The sequence below is a fragment of the Balaenoptera borealis genome (assembly GCF_965194805.1).
Source record: "Balaenoptera borealis genome assembly, chromosome: 14".
NCBI lineage: Eukaryota > Metazoa > Chordata > Mammalia > Artiodactyla > Balaenopteridae > Balaenoptera > Balaenoptera borealis.
Window position 1 is genome coordinate 85,957,228 of NC_138875.1, and position 17,568 is coordinate 85,974,795.

Below are 17,568 nucleotides of genomic sequence, written 5' to 3' on the forward strand. Positions count from 1 at the left end.
GAGGCTGGAGGAGGAGAGGCAGGACCCTCCCCTGGAGCCCTCAGAGGGAACCCAGCCCTGCCCACACCTTGATTTCAGACTCATGGTCTCCAGAACTGGGAGAGAATACATTTCTGTTGTTTTTAAGCCACTAAGTTTGTACTTTGTTACGGCAGCCCCAGGAAACTCATACAGTGAGTGGGTGATACTCTAATTCCCATTGTACAGATGAGGAAACTGAGGCACAGAGAGGTTGACTAGCTTGCCTGAGGTCACAGAGCTAAAAGGTCCAGAGGCTGAGGTCCAGTTTCTCTCTGGGAACGGGGGACCCTCTGCAGCTCATCCTTCTAGGCCTGGCTCCTGGAAGTCTCCTGGGATGCCTGGGGCAGGCTCAGTGGTCCCAAGGCCCTGAGGACACCTGGCTGCTCACTTCCTGGGCTCCCCGAGGGAGGGACCAGGGCTGGCTCATCTCTGGGTACCCCTGCCCTGCACAGGGTGAGGCACTGGGTCGATGTAAATGGGTAGGAGGATGGGTGGGTACCATGTGTCTCGGGCACAGCTGGGTTTTGGGTACCTTCCTGGGTTTCTGCGGGCCGGGGGCACTGGAACATTCCTAGTCCCTCCACCCCCGCCCACTGTGGAGGAGGAGTCCTGGGGGCTGCCAGCACCTGCCTCCCGGCCCCGACCCCCTCCCGCCGCCTGGAACATGCAGCCATTAGCGGCCACCCTGAGCGGTAATTGTCCAGATTGCTATAATTCACGGCGGACAAGCACACTGGCGCTCATCACATCATCACAAATGCCACTGAGCAGGGACTCGGCGTGCACGGTCCCCGGGGGGACTCGCACGCTGCCATCTCCGCAGGAAGGACCCAGGATGAGCTCGCTGCCGCCACTGAGGGTTCAACCTTGAGACAGTGGGGCACACTCCCGTCTCAGCCGGTGGGTGAGTCATCCCCAGCCGTCTCCCAAAGGAAGAGAGAGGGCAGCCTCTGACTCAGCCGACTCCCGGTTCCCGGGCAACTGGGAGGGAGCTGGGGATGGGGCTGTCATGACGACAGAAGACACAGCACAGGCTGGCAGCCCTGGGACGTGCGCGTGGAGCCCCTCACGGCCCTGGTGGGTGGGTCCCCGGGCAATATCACTGCCGGTGGCTGAGATCCCAGGGTCTCACGTGTGGTTAAAAAAACCATGTAATTCTATACAAATGTTCACAACAGCATTACTCACAATAGCCAAGAGGTGGAAATGACCCAAGTGTCCATCAAGCAACGGATGAATGGATAAATAGAACTCCTCTGTCCACACGGAGGAATACAATTCAGCCATAAAAAGGAATGAGGTGCTGACACAGGCTACGACATGCATGGACCTCAACAACATGATGCCGAGAGAGGCCAGACACAAAGGGGCATATGTTATATGATTCCATTCACGCCGAAGTCCTAAACAGGCAAATCCATAGAGACAGAAAGCGGAATAGTGGGCACCAGAGGTTGGCAGGGCTTGGGGAGAATGGGGAATGACTGCTAATGGGTACGGGGTTTCCGTTTGGGGTGATAGAAGGTTCTGGGACTAGAGAGTGGTGATGGCTGCACAACGCTGTGAATGTACTTAATGCCACTGAATTGTACGCTTTAAAATGATTAAAATGGTAGATTTTTACGTTATATGTATTTCACCAAAATTAAAGGGGGAAAAAAAATCACACATTTTCAAATAAAGCCTCTTTTGCACCCCATGGTAAATCCATACCAAAAACCACAAACTAGACACAGAAGAGAGAAGAAAAGGAGAACGTGGCCCCCTTGGGGGGCTGACAGCACCCACTGCCCCCTGGCAGCCAGAGACTATGCCCACAGGCCCCCGTCAGTGCTCCTCTGAGACGCTGAAAATAGGACCTCACCTGCGAGAGGAAGCAGGGCAGCGCCTCCTCTTCTGAATGCTGCTGAGGGTCCAGCCCGGCCCTTCCTCCAGGCCGGCCTCACCAGAGGGCTGGGAGCTTGGAGAAAGGAGGTCTGGAGCCTCCGAGGGACAGCGTGCCCGGACAGGAGCCCTGAGCGGAGGGGCCCGGCCCCACGTAGGGGGCCTGATCAGGTCTGGGGCTGCTCCTGGTCAGTTTCTGAAACACCAGGACCAGACCCTCAGGCCCCTAGGCACCCTTTCCCGGGGCAGGGGGAGGGGAGGGGGTGGGCACGGCAGGCAGCCCATGGTCCAAGGTCTCAGCCTCCAGGCCCAGCTGTCCTCGCACACAACCGTCCCTGTGCACCTGGGTCCTTCATCAGAAAGGCCATTTGCTCCCTCCCTGAGTCATGACCTGGAGCTCTGGGCACAAAGAAGCTGCACGTCAGCAGTGGGGCCTCAGCAGGACCTTGGGGATGACAGCCGGGAGGCCCAGGTCACCAGCTCCAGGCCCGGGCCGTCCTCGGCCTCTGCTCCTCACTCCCTTGTCCGCAAAACGGCCGGAAACAAGACTCACCTCTCAGGGCTGGGGTCAAGATGAATGAGAGAGCAAGCAGGCAAAATGGGGCTCAGATGCCACCCCAGCCTTGGCCTTCCTGCCGGCGCTGAGCTACGCCACGAGGAAAGTCCTGTGCCCGCACTGGGCACAGGAGAGGGAGGGGCAGCTGGAGAATCTCCCAGAGATGGGGGCCGGGGGATCGACACCGGGCCGTCCTTGGGACCCTCAGTGCCTGTTATCTCTGGCTTCTCTTGGCCAACCCGGATACCCCTCTCTTTTCACAGATGGGGAAACTGAGGCCCAGAGATTGGTCACTGAGCCAGGAAGTCAAGGGCCCAGCCATTCTGGCTCCAACGAACAATGAATGTGCTGGTGGCTTCTACAGAGAACGTGGGGTCAGCACCACAGCGCAGGGAGACGGCGCAGCGAAGGGGGACAGCTTGACCCCGTGACCCCGCCGCGGTGGCCGCCAGCAGGCTCTGCACCTCCCAAGGCACCCAGGTGCTCTAGCCGCCACTCTGTCTGCAAGGCCACGACGTGCTGGCCCCAGTGGCCACGGAAGCCGTACCCCGACAACATGGCCACACAGACCCATTTTCTGGAGGACAAAACAGGCTCCGAGGAGACGTGGCCAATCCGAGAACACCCAGAAGCGGAGCTTGCCCCCTGCAGACCACACCACAGCCCCGTTTAAGGGCACAGGCCAACCTCCTCCCCACCACACGAGCTGCAGGGCCCGGATGCCCAACGAGGGCGATTAGAGCAGCCAGAAGCCCCTCACCTTTCTTGGCTGTTTCCATCTCTTCTTCGGTCCAGCGAGAACTCTCGTTCATCTCCATGGAAGCTGGAAAGGAAGACACAGCGTGTTGGCAGCAGCCTGGAGCGGGGCGCTTTCTCTGCCTCTGGCTACTCGGGGCACCTGCTGGGGTGGAGGGTATGCAGGCACCCTGTTTTACAGAGGGGGACGCTGAGGCGGGCCAGGGCCTGGACCCTGAGCAGCCTCTGTGTGCACTCGGCTGGGAGCACGGTGACCACGTGAAGGCGGGGGGAGATGAGGAGGGACGTGAGCTTCAGATGGGCAGGGACCTCACCTGAGCGTGGACCCACTGGGGCCGGACGATCCCCTATCATGGGGGCTGCCCTGGGCATTGCGGGGTGTTGAGCAGCAGCCCTGGCCTCTACCCACTAGGTGCCAGGATCCCCCACTCCAACTGGGACAATCAGAAACGGTTCCAGACATGGCCACCTGCCCCCTGCTGGAGGGCCCTGCTCTACAGGGTGATTATTGTATTCTCCCCTGACTCATGCGGTATAAGGATGAGGCTTCCCGTGTTACTGAGAAGGAACGCAGCTGCCTCGGAGTCGGGGGAGTTGGCCGAGTGTCTGCTGTGGCTGTTTCTGAGCCTCTCCTCCGAGTTCCCCTACACGTGAGCCCCCATTCTCCCCTGAAAGTCGCTTAAGACGCCGTGAGGGGGGCGAGCGTGAGGGACGTCAGCTTCACGGACTCAGTGCCTGGAACAGCGCTAGGCACAGAGTATGCACTTGGTAAAGGCCGCTGACCATCAGAGGAAAGTTCGGGCAGCTCCCCCGCTCCCTGCTGCCATGGCCAGCTTTCCGCTTTCCTCCCACGGGACCCCCAGAGGCAGGCTGTGGAAGCGGAGCCTGGGGTGGGAGGTGCCCATCAGAGGGCCTGGGGCTGTGTTTTCCGCCCCGCCATCCGGCCCCAACGTCAGCCTGGGGTCCAGAAGAGCTTCCCCAGAAGTCAGGTGTGCCAGTGCACTCCCGAAGGGAACCCACCTGCCCTGGGTCTCCGGGCGCTCCGGCCCCAGCCCACAGGAGCTGCACGGGGTTTGCGGCCAGCGGGCTGGGTTTGAACCCCAACTGACTCGGACTTTACAGAGGCAACATCCCTTCTCCAAGGTTCAAACAGCCCACCTATGAAATGGGTACCAATGACCTCCCACGGGGAGAAGGAAGAGGTGCCTGGCACAAATCCTGGGTGTGGACGAGGGGGGCGTCTGTGAGACAGGAAACATCACCTCCATCAACGCCCACCCTGGGAAGACATCCAGGTGGCTGGGGCCTCAGCCTGAACACTCAGGCCACGGGTCGGGGCTCCCGCACACGCCGGAGGGCAGGCCCCAAACGGCCAAAACGCTACAGACAGCAAGCACACACCGGCTGCCCCCCTGTGGCCGAACTTGGGAACTGCTACTCAATTCTTCTCTCTTTTGTTTCCCCCCTTGGGGTAGGGCGTGAGGCTCAGAGCACCTGAGGGTGGGCACCCACTAGCAGAAGGAGAAACTGAGGCCCACAGAAATGAAGGTACAGGGACTTCCCTGTCGGTCCAGTGGTTAAGACTCCACACTTCCACTGCGGGGGGCGTGGGTCTGATCCCTGGTCGGGGAACTAAGATCCCGCAAAAAGGGGTGGTTTTTCGGCGGCTTGCGGGATCTTAGTTCCCCGACCAGGGATTGAACCCAGGCCCTTGGCACTGAAAGAGCAGAGTCCTAACCACTGGACCACCAGGGAAGTCCCAAGGCCAGATCTTCTGAGTGAAAAACAAAACCAAATTGGTGATCTGGAATTTTATGTGAACTCTCCAGCTCTAGAATAATCACGGCTGACAGCCAGTGAGCCTTTCCCATGCCCCAAGCACTGTTCTAGGCCCTTCCTACACACAAAGTCACTAAAACGCTCACCCCACAGTTACAGGCATTACAGGCAACCGCAGTGCCGATGAGGCAGGCCACTGAGGCACAGAGAGGTTAAGGAACTCGCCCCAGGTCACACAGCGAGTGTGCAGCTAATGCTGGGACTCTGAGCCTGCCGTGCTTGCGGCGCCCCTTCCCCAGCCCGAGACTCACCCAGCTCGGCGCTCTGCTGCGGGGTGATGGCCTCCTCGCTGTTGGCCTCATTGGCCATCGAGCGGGTGATGCGGCCTTTGCGTCTTCCCTGGCTGTTGGCGGTTTTGCGGCCTTTGGAGGCCACTGCCTCCTTCTCATCGTTGTCTTCCCCAGAGGTGTCATCCGTCTTCTCCCTAAAGGCCAGGGAGGGGAGACGGGGATGGTTTCACCGGAGCCGGGAGCCTAGATGGCAGTTTCAAGAGACCCGCTTTTCCTTAGCAAGATGAGTGCTGGCTGCCAGCGATTTTCTACTCATCAGAGGGTAGGAAAGGGGGAAAAAGCTTGGGGTGAGGGCTGGCTGGTAGCAATCTGCAAGGCTCCTTTACTCACCAGACGAGGGAGTACGGCTGGTAGCAGTTGTCTGCTTTATTCTCCTAACAGGGACGTGGGCTGGGAGTTAACCGACTGGCTATTTTATTCACCAAGTAGGGGTGTGGGCTGGTGACTATCTGCAAGACCATTTTATACACCAAACAGAGGTGCTCTCCGCTATCTGTCTGCAAGATTACCGGATTAACGGCATGGGGGTGCAGGCTGGTACACTCTTCAGGCCACTTTACTCCCCAAAGAGGAGACGTCCCCCAAGGGGCCCTATAAATGACACTGACTTTGCCTTCTGTATTATCATGAACCACTGCGTCCTGCAGAAAATGCAAGAGGGAAGTTTCCTGCCGGTCTTATGCAGGCCGAGCCAGGCGTGTGGGGAGCATGTGACCTCAATAACTGGGGCCGGGACTTTCTCAGAAGCCGACTCAGGAGAGTTTACTGCGGGGCTGCTCAGATTTATCACCTCCGCCTTCCATTCATCTTCCTGAAGGGCCTCGCAGGAGTGTCTGGGAGACAAGGGGTAACGAAGCCAGATGTTCTCAGAAGCCACATTCCTGAGCCCACTCCAGGTACCTGGCGCTAAGCCGTGCCCACTCCCCCTTCCTCGGAGTGAATCTCCAGCTGGCTGTGCTCCCGCCCCTGGCAGGCACAGGAGGCTGTCGGTGGGGGGCACCCCCCCCCCGACCCCGAGGCGAGGCTGTGCCTTGATCTGCAAGAACTCACACTGACAGCGATAATTCTCAAGGTGAGGGCTGCCGCCTGCCTGCATACCTAGTCCTGCATACCTAGTCCTTCCGTGAGCAGCGAGCGCCTCTGACCCCCCCCTCCCGCTCCCAGCATCTCAGGAGACTCGGCCGAGGAGGGGGAGGAGGAGGAGGAGAGGAGGCAAAGAGTTCCAGAGTCACTGCCTGGATTTATTCGCTCAGGAGTGGAGCTCAAATGAGCTATCAGTCTCCGAGGTCTCCAGAGGCTCCGAGAAAGGGCGGGCGGGCGGGCGGGCGGGCGGGAGGAGAGAGAGGAGCGGGCTTCCGGAAGGGGGGCTGTCGGGGACAGGCAGAGCGGAACACGCCTCCCTTCGCGGCAGGCGATGCGAAGACGCCGCATCCTCACACCCCCTTACAGAGGGCCGTCCGCGGACCCCGGCCCTGCCACCCCCCACCCGGGGGCCGCGGCCAGGCCCCTGCTGGGCGGCCGGGCAGCCTTACTTGATCAGCTCCTCCTTGTCATTCTCCACGTCCGGCTTCTCCTCCTCCTTCTCGGCCTCCTTCTCCTTCTCATCTTTCTCCTCCTGGCTGCTGCGGGGCATCTGCTGCTGCTGCTGTTGCTGCGGGGTCCCAGGGGAGGGCGGGGGAGAGGAAAACAGTGAGGCAGGTGAGGCTCTGCACCTGGGCCCAGCGAGCTGGGAGAGGAGCGGGGACCTAGCGGCGCCGGCCCGGAAGAGGCCGCCGGCAGAGGACGCTGCGGGGAGCGGGGCTCGGAACCCAGAGCCCCCCTGTGGTGTGAGCTGGGCAGGGGAGGCAGGAGTCACGGGGTGAGGTATAGAAACTGCTAGTGTCAGACCCCTGGCCTCTTTCACTTGGTGACTGTGTGACCTTGGATGAGGGTCTTGACCTCTCTGTGCTCTGATTCTTCCCCTCGAAATCGTGCCGACCCCTCAGCCAGGGGCGGGGAAGCTGAAATGAGATTCCCCTTACAGAGCTGGCACCTGGCACCAGTATTTACGTGGGGCGGAAGCCCCCAAGGCAGGAGGGAGGGGGCCCTGGTCAGCTTCAGGCAAGAGCATGGTGAACATGGGGAAACCTGGGTCACACCCTAACGCCCCAGCCTGCCTGCCCCTGACAAAGCTCAGGCCATCTCTCTAAGCCTCAGTCTCCACGTCTGTAAAATGGGCAGATGGAAGTGTTGTCCCCAGGTCCCCGGGGGCCCATGTGAGGATGGTTGCTGCTATGATGAGGGTCCACTTTTGCTGCCGTGGGCCTGGTCTTCCTCTCACGCCAGTCAGCCCTCAGAGGGGAAAAGAGCAGGCCCCGCTGGACAGGAGAGATCAAAGGGGCTCACAGCAAAACCAGCCACCCTCCCCCCACCCTGCAGGCCTGCCTGTTCCTTTCATCTCCTTCCCAAGTGGGCGGGACAGGTGCTGCCACTGCCCTCACTAAGACAGGGGGGAAGTGGGAGCTCCTCCCCGCACCGTCACCCTTTCTGTCCAGCCTGATTTCTTTTAAGGCACACACTGATTCTCTTGGCCACCCCAAAGTCCTCCTTGCGGGCAGCTGCCAAACCAGACCATCTTTCCATCCCACTGAGCCAAGTGAAATGAAAACAAACACGCCGCAAAGCCTTTCAGTGTGTACTGAGGGGCGTGGTCACACCAATTCTCCAACCAAGGAGAAAGAAACCCGAAGCCCGCGGGGAAGGTAAGGGTGAGGTTCGAGGGTTCCCGGTTCCCTTTCTCCCCATCTTTCCTCCACACCAGGAACGCAAGCCAGGCCCTGGCACAGGCTGCCCTGGCTTGTGACCTCACCACCACCAATCCCCCCCTGCCCCTCTCTGTAGCTTTAATTTATGACTCACGATGCGGCTGAACACAGGGGCCAGCTACAGGCATTCTGTGGACGCCGGGGCACACAGCGGGGGCCTGCACATTCACGGGGAACCGTGGGCTTCCCGAGGCTGCAGCAGTGTCCACCCTGGAACCTCCTGGCTCAGGTCTGCCCCCTTCTCTCTATTCTACAGAATAGAGAGGAGGGGCTGGAGGGGGGCAACAGCCTCCCTCTATCCCCTGCTACGTTGCTGTCAATTCCCGACGGGTGGCCCAGTGTCCTTGAACTAGCCTGTCCCTCACCACCACCCCAAACCCGGAAACACTAAACTTCCAACAGCCGGGGAGCTGTGGCCGCCTCTCACCCCTGACACGTGGAGCCTCGGCTGGAGCTGGCCCCGCAGATGGGAGCTGGGGCGGAGAAGATGAGGGGGACCAGGGACCAGGACCCAGAGCAGGGGGAGATGGCACGGCCGACTGAGGAGGGTTCCCCCTCCCTGGGGGCTGCTCGGCACGGCTGCTGTGGCCACCAGTGAGACATGCCCGGCTTCTGCACGCCCAGGGCCAGAAAGGGCAGGGCCGGGGCTTTCCAACGGCAGGGAGCGTGACATCTCCTAAGACCACCGTTGGTGCCAAGAACGCCCAGCTGGGCTGCAGCCTCACTCCAGAGCTTTACCTGCTGTCCCTCCCAGCAGCCGACTCCAGGCTTCCCTCCTGGAGCAGCTGTTGTTGTCCCCTGGGTCCAGGCTGGTGGCGTCTCCAGGCCCCCTGGAATCTCATCCGTGGGCCGCCAAGCAGGCCACTGTCTGCCCCCGGCACGGCCAGCACAGCTGACCAGGGCTGCTGCCCAGCGAGTGTGCACCTGCGCCCTCCTGCCCAGGGCCTTCCTGCCGCCGTCCCCCTCCAAATCCTCAAAAAGCCCCACTGCGGAAGATGCCAGCATTTCCCAAGAGCTTCCTACACGCCGGGACACTGCGCCGTGCACAGTCTATTGACCAGCTCCCAGCCCCTCTGCAGTCCTGAGGATAAAGGCAAAGATGAAAGAACCAGCAGTAACAGTGACCTGGGGTTCGTCCAGGGGGGCTGCTCCTTCGCAGCAGCACGCCGAGCGCCCTGCAGATATCAGTACTCTTCCACGTACTGCCCTTAGCCTGCCTCGGGCGGAAAAGGGCAGTGATCACTGGCCCCATTCTGCAGAGGAAGAAACTGAGGTTCAGGCTGGCAAAGCTGCACGGTCTCAGAGCAAGGGAGAAGGGGGTCTCAGAGTGGGGAGCGGGCGTGATCTTGTCGCCCCCAGAGCCCCGCTGAGTCTCACGCAACTCCACAGCCCGGTCAGCGTCCTGGGCCTCAGATGGCGGTACTGTGGGCATCCCTGCCCCTTTCTGCCTAGCCTACCCCGTCCCCCTTGCAAGACTCCTAGAGTCCCGATCTGGGCCTGGGCCAGCCCACAACGACCCCCTCCCCTGAATAATCAGCCACATCACAGCATTCGTAATAAAAAGAGCTCCAAGTGCCATGTGCCGGGCACATGTTTTATGTACTCCCTCATCTCCTTCACCAACCCCCATCTTTCTCCCATTTTACAGAAGAGGAAACTGAGGCACTGCCAAAGCTGGGAAACAGCAATGCCAGGATTCAAACCCAGAGCCTGAGTTGACCCTGGTTACACCCAGGCCTCTCTCCCTCCTGCCATCTCCACCCAGCCCCCGCCTGCCCCACCCAGTCTCGTGAGGAGGGTCCAAAGTCCCAGTCAGCACTAGAACCCGGTCATTATTCCCGTCGTGTCCCACCCAGGTGCGTGATCCCGGGGTCAGACCCCGTGACCTTCTCCCTGACACTCCAGGGCAGGGGCAGGCGACTCCCACACCCCACCCTCTGGGAGAAGTGGGTACGGCAACTTCAGAGCCACCCTGGAGCCGTGGCACAGAACCCCGTGGACGGGCTCCCGGTTTCCTGGGGCCTGAACTCCACCTCCCTCTGGAGAGGTGTCCGTGTGCCCCGAGCTGAGTGATGCGAGTGGAAAAGGATGAAAGGGCGAAACCCCAGGTCAGTCCTGGTCTTAAACGTGGTTTCCACTGGGAGGGACCGCCAGGCACAATGGTGACCACCTGCCTGGCCTCCTGGTGGGCACAGGAGGTGAGCGGCTGTCGTTGGGATGCTTGCTCCACTCACTCGGGGAGACTGACGGCGCGAGAGGGAGGCCCAACTGCCAGGCCCCCGTCAGCCACCTCAGTCCCCGAAAGCCTTCGACGTCAGAGGACAGCAGATACGGCGACGGCTAACTCAGGGACAATTCACACCTCCTAGGGCTCCGCTTCTGATCTCAGGCCCGTCGCGGATCGCAGAATGGCACTTGCTGGGTTTCATGGGCAATTTAAAGCCACTGTTCTCACAACTGCACACACAGATCACCTGAGGAGCTCTGGGAAGTCCCGACGCCCAGGACCCACCCACACCAGTCACATCAGAATCTCAGGGTGAGAGCCCAGCATCAGCGTGTTTAAGTTCCCAGGTTATTGCAATGGGCAGCAAGGTTTGATGACCAGAGCATAAGACAAGGAGCCAGCAAACTTTCTGTAAGAGCCAGATGGTAAACACTTTAGGACCATTGGTCCATCGGTCTCTTTTGCAACAACTGACTCTGCCGTTTGTAGCTTGAAAACAGCCGAAGTGTAAACAAGTGAGAATGGCTACATGCCAACAAAACTGTTTACAAACACGGGTGGGGGGCCAGATTTGGCCTGCAGGCCATAGCTTGCCCACCCCTGCTCCCGACGAGCACTGTTCAAACTGAAATGCACACACGAACCACCTGGGGATATTAGGAAAATGCAGATTCCCACTCCTTGGGTCTGGGGCAGGCCTGAGACCCTGCATTTCTAGGTAGCTCCCAGGGACGCCAGATACTGTTGGCTGCCGGACCACACCGTGAGAAGCAAGGCTTCCGGGGGTCCCTGTTTCACGAAACACATCCAGGACCCTTGCCGCTGGCAGCAGGGGATGCCTGTGGACACGGGAGAAGAAGCAGAAGCCAGACTCCACCGTCTCAAATGATTCTGGAGCTCAGGACGACGCTCACCTTTGCTTTCCAGACATGCCATCGGTCATGCTGACAATGGGCTTCGTGCCCAGCGCTTGGTCGTGAACGTCCCTCCCAAACCACAGCACAGCTCTGAGGAAAACCTGGCCGGATCTATGGTTAGCCAGAGCCAGCAGTTCAAATCCCTGAGGGACCCCTACTTCCGGAGCACTGAGTGCTGGACAAACTGAGCCGGCTCTGTGCTGAAGCCCCAGACTGGGAGCTGCACAGAAAATGATATGAATAAAAACAACAAATGCTGATGAAGCACAACGAACACGTGATGAGGCTTTCTCCACCTCATTTGATACCTGCAGTTCACAAAATCCTCCCAACAACGCTGGCATTATCTCTGTTTTATAGAAGAGCATACAAAGACACAGAGAGGTTAACCCACCAAAGGTCACACAGCATTTCCGAGCAAGATCCTACAGGCAGGTGCTCTGTCTCTCACCCTGGGGAACCACAGGCTCCTCTTCACCCCCGTTAAGCCAAACTGTTCATTCCCTCCACAAGCACACTCTGAGCCCCCATGGGGCACACCAAGTCACAGAAAATACAGTCCCCAACCTTACGGAGCTAGGACGGGGCAAATGGAGGCTGCAGGGACAAGAAAACTTTAAAAAGGCCCAGCACATGGCAGGTGTGACAGTGATTCATCCTGACCAGCGGGGATGAGGTAGGAGGCCTCCGAGTTGAATCTCCAAAGGCTTTTGGCGGAGAAGGATGAGAGGGGACGTTTCAGGGAGGGGACTTCTTCAGGCAAAAGCATGCCGACGTGAAATCGCCCACGGTCCTTACAGAATGACATACTGGACTTGGCTGCAGAGCTTGACTGGCTTTAACGTCCGTGCTCAGAAATACGGGAGGTGCCCTGACAGCACCTGAGGGCTTTTTTCAGAAGGTAGAGGGTGGGCAGGATTGATGTGTTCCACGCCGTGTTTTAGGGCGATGCGGCAGGGGGTCAAGGGTGGGGTGGCCATTGGTTCCAGGAATGAGAGGAGAGAGTCCAGTGAAAAGGTGGTACCAACCATCCAGGGAGGAGCTGGTGAGATTTAGTGCTCTAAATGCCTGATGAGACCTTCCCGACACCCAGCAACACCGACTGCGGCACAATCTCACTCATTCATTCAACAAACACTCTGCTGAGCATGTACTATGTGCCGAGTGCCTCCAGTGAGCAAATCCAGGAGGGGTCTGCCCTCGAGACACCCTATCTCTTGGCAGTGGGGGAAGGGAGATCGCAGGAGCCCACGGTTGGTGGGAGGAGTGGGGTCAGGGGTCAGGACCAAGACACAAGAGTTTTCTGTTGCTGGCAGCCCCTCCCTGACATTCGGCCCCCACCATTCTGATCCAGTTCATGTGGCTTCCTGGAAAAAAAAAGGCAGGCAGGGGATGCCGCCTTGCCCCGTGAGGGGCGTCCTTTATGAGACACACAGATATAAGTGTGTTGGGCCGGCGCGTACCAGCTCACAAGTGCAGACTTCAGTTTCCAGGAATTTTGCAGGTTAGCTGTTAAAAACAGCCGTTATTAAAACTGGAAATGCATCACTTTACAATTAAAGAAATTATCATAAAAACAATGGTACTAAGTACTCAGAATGCATCCCTGCCCAATTACTTGACTCCATTTGGCTGTTATCTGTGCTCTCGTATGCCACTGCGTCCACATGGCAGAAGTGGGATATGGTCCCCGCCCCCGAGGCGCTATGCACGCCCCCTTCCCAATTCCACTGTTCAGTGGGTGGCTTGGAATCAGCATGATGGGAGCGTTTACACCATGGTAATCGGCACGCGCTACAGTCGGGGCTTCGCCCCCAGAAAGCTGGTTGTTAGACACTCACCAGCGCTCCGCTGCACACAGACGTGTCCCCAGAACCTGAGCAACATTCAGCACCCTCGCCCGTGACGTCTGTTCTGCCTGCAAGGAGATGCCTGCTTGAGGCAGCTAAGGCTCTGTTTTAACTGTCAGTCGATCCTGTCCCGCCCCTTGGAATAAAATCAGTGGTCCACGGCACAAGGCCGGGCGATCTACCCCCTGCCCACCTCACCTACCTCCCTAATCCCCACCTTCTCCTCCTGCAAGATGCCACACTTGTTCCTGCCTCAGGGCCTTTGCACTCACTGTGTCCTCTGCCTGGGAGACTCTCCCTCCAGCTCTGCCTGACCAGTTCCTTCTTATCGCTCAGGTCGGAGCCCAAAGGATCCCTCCTCTGAGAAGCCTTCAGAGTCAGCTCCCTAAAAGCTGCCCTCTCTCCTGTCAGCCGCCTCCTGACCCCAGCTTACCGTCTATAACCGCTGCTACCACCTGAAATAACCACGCTAATTTACTTGTGCCCTGTCCCTCTCCCACGTGGATGTGACAGCTCTGGGGACCTCGTCTGTCCTGTTCACTGTGGCATCACCTAGAATGGTGACATTGGGATGGAAGGACAAAACAGAATGGAACTTGGTCACTGTCTGCCCTCCCCCGGGGCCCCCTCCTGTGGTGGCTGGAGCTGGCCCAGGCCACACGAATGCTGCTCTTCTGGTAACCATTTCCTGATTCTTGGCAGCCGAGCTTGAAACGCTCGGATGGGAGGTCTGTCAGCCCCACACAGCCTCTCACCTCCTGGGGTCTGACTGACTCACACTCACATTTTCCATGTCCTCCTGTCCCTTTGGTGTGGTCCGCCTCAGACGGTGCCGACGGGGAGCTGGCTCTCCCCTGCCACTGCATCACGGCCCGTGAGAAGGCCGTGTCTCTCGTCTCCCAAAACGGCAGCCCAGCTTGCTGGGTCCCTGGGGCCTGGCCTTCCTGAGAACCGCGTCCCCCGGGATGTGTCTGGGAGACTGTGGGCCTAGACGAGCTTCCCATAGGTCTCTGCCCACTTAGCACAAAACTGGGCAGGGAATCAGGGACATCTGCTTGCTGGAGCCCTAAATCTGGACACAATCCCGCCCCCAGCGGAGCGGAAGCGGCCGCCTCCCGTGGGCCTGGGCGGCCCGGGAAAGTCCAACCGACCCGCAAGCTGGAGGCCCACCCGGCCGGGGTGGCGGTTTGGGGCAAACACGCTCGCGCTCACCCAGCAGGCAGGGACAAGCTCAGCCCAAGCTGGGGCCGGCTACGCGGCCCCTCCGGACGGCACCGGCACCGGGGTGAGCCGTCAAGCGATTCCACCGGCCCACGGTGGGCGGCCAGGGTCTGGGAACCGGCACCGACTGCACGGGCTGCCCCTCCCCCCGGGGACGCGCTTGGCCAGCCCTGGCCTGGAACGCCTTGCCTTCCGGTCACGGTCACGCTGTCCCCTGCGCAAGCTGCCTGAGGCGCGGGAGCCTCTGGAGTGCAGAGCAACTGGGAACAAGGTCACCTGTCCCTCGGCAGGGAGCTGGGAGAGGAGGCGGGGGAGGGGAGGGAAGATGAAGGAGGGTGGGTGCGGGGGACACAGAGACAGGAGAGATGGGGGAAGGGGGTCTGCAGGAGAGATGGGGGGAAGGGGGCCTGCAGGCCGGAGATGGGGGAGGGAGCAGGCCCCACCTCCCTGGACTTCCCCTGATGACCCCCCAGGAGCGGGAGGCTGGGCGCCCTGTCCCCGTGGCCATCTCCGTGGGAAGAGAACACAACAGCCCATGTGGCCTCGAGGAGGAGACCCCAACCGGCCCAGCTCCCAGCTGGGCCCCCTCCCCTCTGCGGCCGCATCACCCTAGGGGGTGGAAGCAGGGGCACTCACCCTCGGGGACAGGCCCCCTCCGCAGCACGGCCCCCCCCATCGCCAGGAGGGCCACGTGGCCGCCCCCGGTCACTGCTGCGGAGCTGGGCCCCGCTGCCTGGGCCGCACTGGCTTCACAGCCTCGGTTCCCCGACAGTTTGCATAGTTAAGCCTACTTCTGACCGCAGCATTCCTGGGCTCCAGCGCTGCAATTAGCTGGGATAATGCGGCCCCTCCATCCATGAATCATGAACTATAAACCGCTGTGCCGTCACCAGTGCTCCGAGCTGGCCCCCGGCTCCGACGGTGATTCACCTCGAGGAGAGGACGCTGGGGCGCCACCCACAAGCTCCCCAGCCACTCACAGCCGGATCTCGGGGGGCTCGGGTCCAGGAGGTGAGGGCTCGGCCCCCTCCTGCCGAAGCCCAGGTGCGTGGGGCTGGCAGGGGGTGGGCGTGAGGGGGCTAGAATTCCTGCATCTCCCTCCGTCAGAATACGGGGAAGCTTCTGGAAAGTGGGTGCATCCTCTCTTAAACAAGAAGGGCATCCTCACACTCCACATGGCCAACACGTGTCCCAGCCACGGCAGGGCCAGGCAGCAGCGCAGAGGACGCCGGGGCCGCCTTGCCCTCTCGGGTCATCGAGGGTCTGAGACCAGACACATCGGACGGCCGATGCTTTTCACGGAGGAATTTTATATCCCCTTTCCTAACCATCCACACTTTCGAAAGGCAACCACCGCAATGACGAACAAGGAAGGGGCTCGGCACAGGGTGTGGTGAGGCCGTGACGGGGCGTGTGTCCCCTGAACACACGAGGTGACATCTTGCTGCCCACTCTGTGCTTAAGCATTGGGGCAAGTCAGGACCACCGCAGAGTGTAGTTTGCAAATATGCAAACGTGCAGGATTCGTCCCCAGGATGGACTGGCCAGGTCCCTTTCTAGAAGGGGCCTCCGCCGCTACGAATGCCCTCAGCCTCTACGGCCCCTGGGCTAAGACCTGGCCCTCTCTGCCCACCTGGGAAGGGCCATTCCAGTTCCAGAGCACCGCCCCCAGGGTTGGTCCAGGCTGCCGTTGAGCCTGTGCCCCGCCTCGATTGCCCCTTCTGCCACTCTGCTCCCCTCCCTCCGCTTCCTTGGCAGGTGGGGACTCCCCAGTAAACACCCCGAAGGCCGAGGTTCGGAGAGGGTCCAGGAGTAGCAGGAATACTGCCAGGGCACTTGTTAGAAACGCAGATCCTCAAGCCCCACTGAGGGGCGCGACCCAGCAATCTGTGTTTTCCCAAGTCCTCGTGGTGAAAGTTCAAGAACTTCAGCTGGACGCCAGCTCCATCTCAGGGTCCACAACTCAGCCTGCGACACATCCTCCCTGCAGCCCAGGAGGGCACAGCCCAAGGACACTGGCCACGGCCAATCTGGAGTGGATGGCGGTATCGGGAGAAGGAAGAAGGCCTACGATCTGGGGAGAATAACTTCCCACCGTGGGTTCCCCTCCTCCCCAGGCTTGGGGATTTGAGCCTGGAGCCCGAGACAGCCTCCCCTCATCACCGTGGCAGGAATGACCGGGGGAGGGGTGCTGGTGGCAGGTGTGTACCCCTCTGTCTCTGGCCCTGGGCCATGTCCAGCCAACTCAGGAAATGCGCCTTCTACAAGGTGGCAGCCTGGAGAAGGGCCCGCTCACTGACACCTCAGAAGTCCCACCTTATGTCTACCTCAGAGGTTCTTAATCGGGATGGGCTGTGAGACGCCGAGACAGCTGGGTTCAGCTGACACCCTCTCTCTAGCTTCCTGAAGGATCGTGGTCTCGTACGGCTCTGAAGGTGAAGCTTTACAGCCCTGGCATGCAGTAGGCACTCAATAATTGCCTGCTGGATGACCACACGATATCGTGCATCCGACGCCTCTGTGGAGGTGAGTGGGGGTCAACCTTAGAGAAATGAAGCGGGAGGGGCCCATCCGAGGGGCATCTGTCGGGCTGACAAGCTGAGCGGTGCCGCGTGGCCATCCTCAGCTACGGCGTGGCCAGAGCCACGGGAACCACGTGAGGCTCACAGCCTGTCCCAAGGTTCTAAGCTGCCAGGGGTGGGCCAAGGATTGATCAGACACAAGGATGGGACAGCAGAGCTGTCACCTGGGCGCCTGCTATGCCTCCGAGGCTGACTGCTCCCCTTCCCACGGTGGATCGCTCTCCAGGCTCATTCCCACCCGGCTCTTCTGGCTCCACAGAGCAGAGGGTCTCTGCCTGCCTCACACCCGACCTCCAACTGCTCACAGTATCAGCCCACGGGGGACCGCCACCGCCGGTGCCCATCCGTCCATCCACGTGTAGTTGCCCAAGCACATACACCCACACCCACTCCGTGCCAGGCTGGGGAACCCCTACCCGTCTCACTGGGAGACTTATCAGCAGGATCACAGGTTTTATCACATCAGGCCCGCTGCAGCAACTGCACCTTGAATTACCAAGAGGGGCTGCGGGGTCGGTGTCTGCCGTTTATTTCGCTGTCACGGGGCAGAGGGAAGAGTTACGGCCACAAAGTCAACACTTGGGTTGACCCATTTATTCCATATTTATGAACAGGGCTGGC

General features: G+C 60.1%; 1 protein-coding gene across 24 annotated transcripts in view; it reads right to left on the reverse strand.

Annotated features, from left to right (window-relative positions):
- Nucleotides 1-17,568, reverse strand: part of NCOR2 (nuclear receptor corepressor 2) — a 223,504-nt gene that overhangs the window by 66,770 nt on the left and 139,166 nt on the right. For all 24 annotated transcript variants that reach the window (XM_082353168.1, XM_082353185.1, XM_082353183.1 and 21 more), the window contains 3 exons: nucleotides 6,879-6,997; nucleotides 5,308-5,480; nucleotides 3,222-3,284 (listed from right to left, as the gene is read on the reverse strand). In XM_082353168.1, coding sequence (XP_082209294.1) covers nucleotides 3,222-3,284; nucleotides 5,308-5,480; nucleotides 6,879-6,997 — 355 coding nt within the window. The remainder of the gene's footprint in view (nucleotides 1-3,221; nucleotides 3,285-5,307; nucleotides 5,481-6,878; nucleotides 6,998-17,568) is intronic.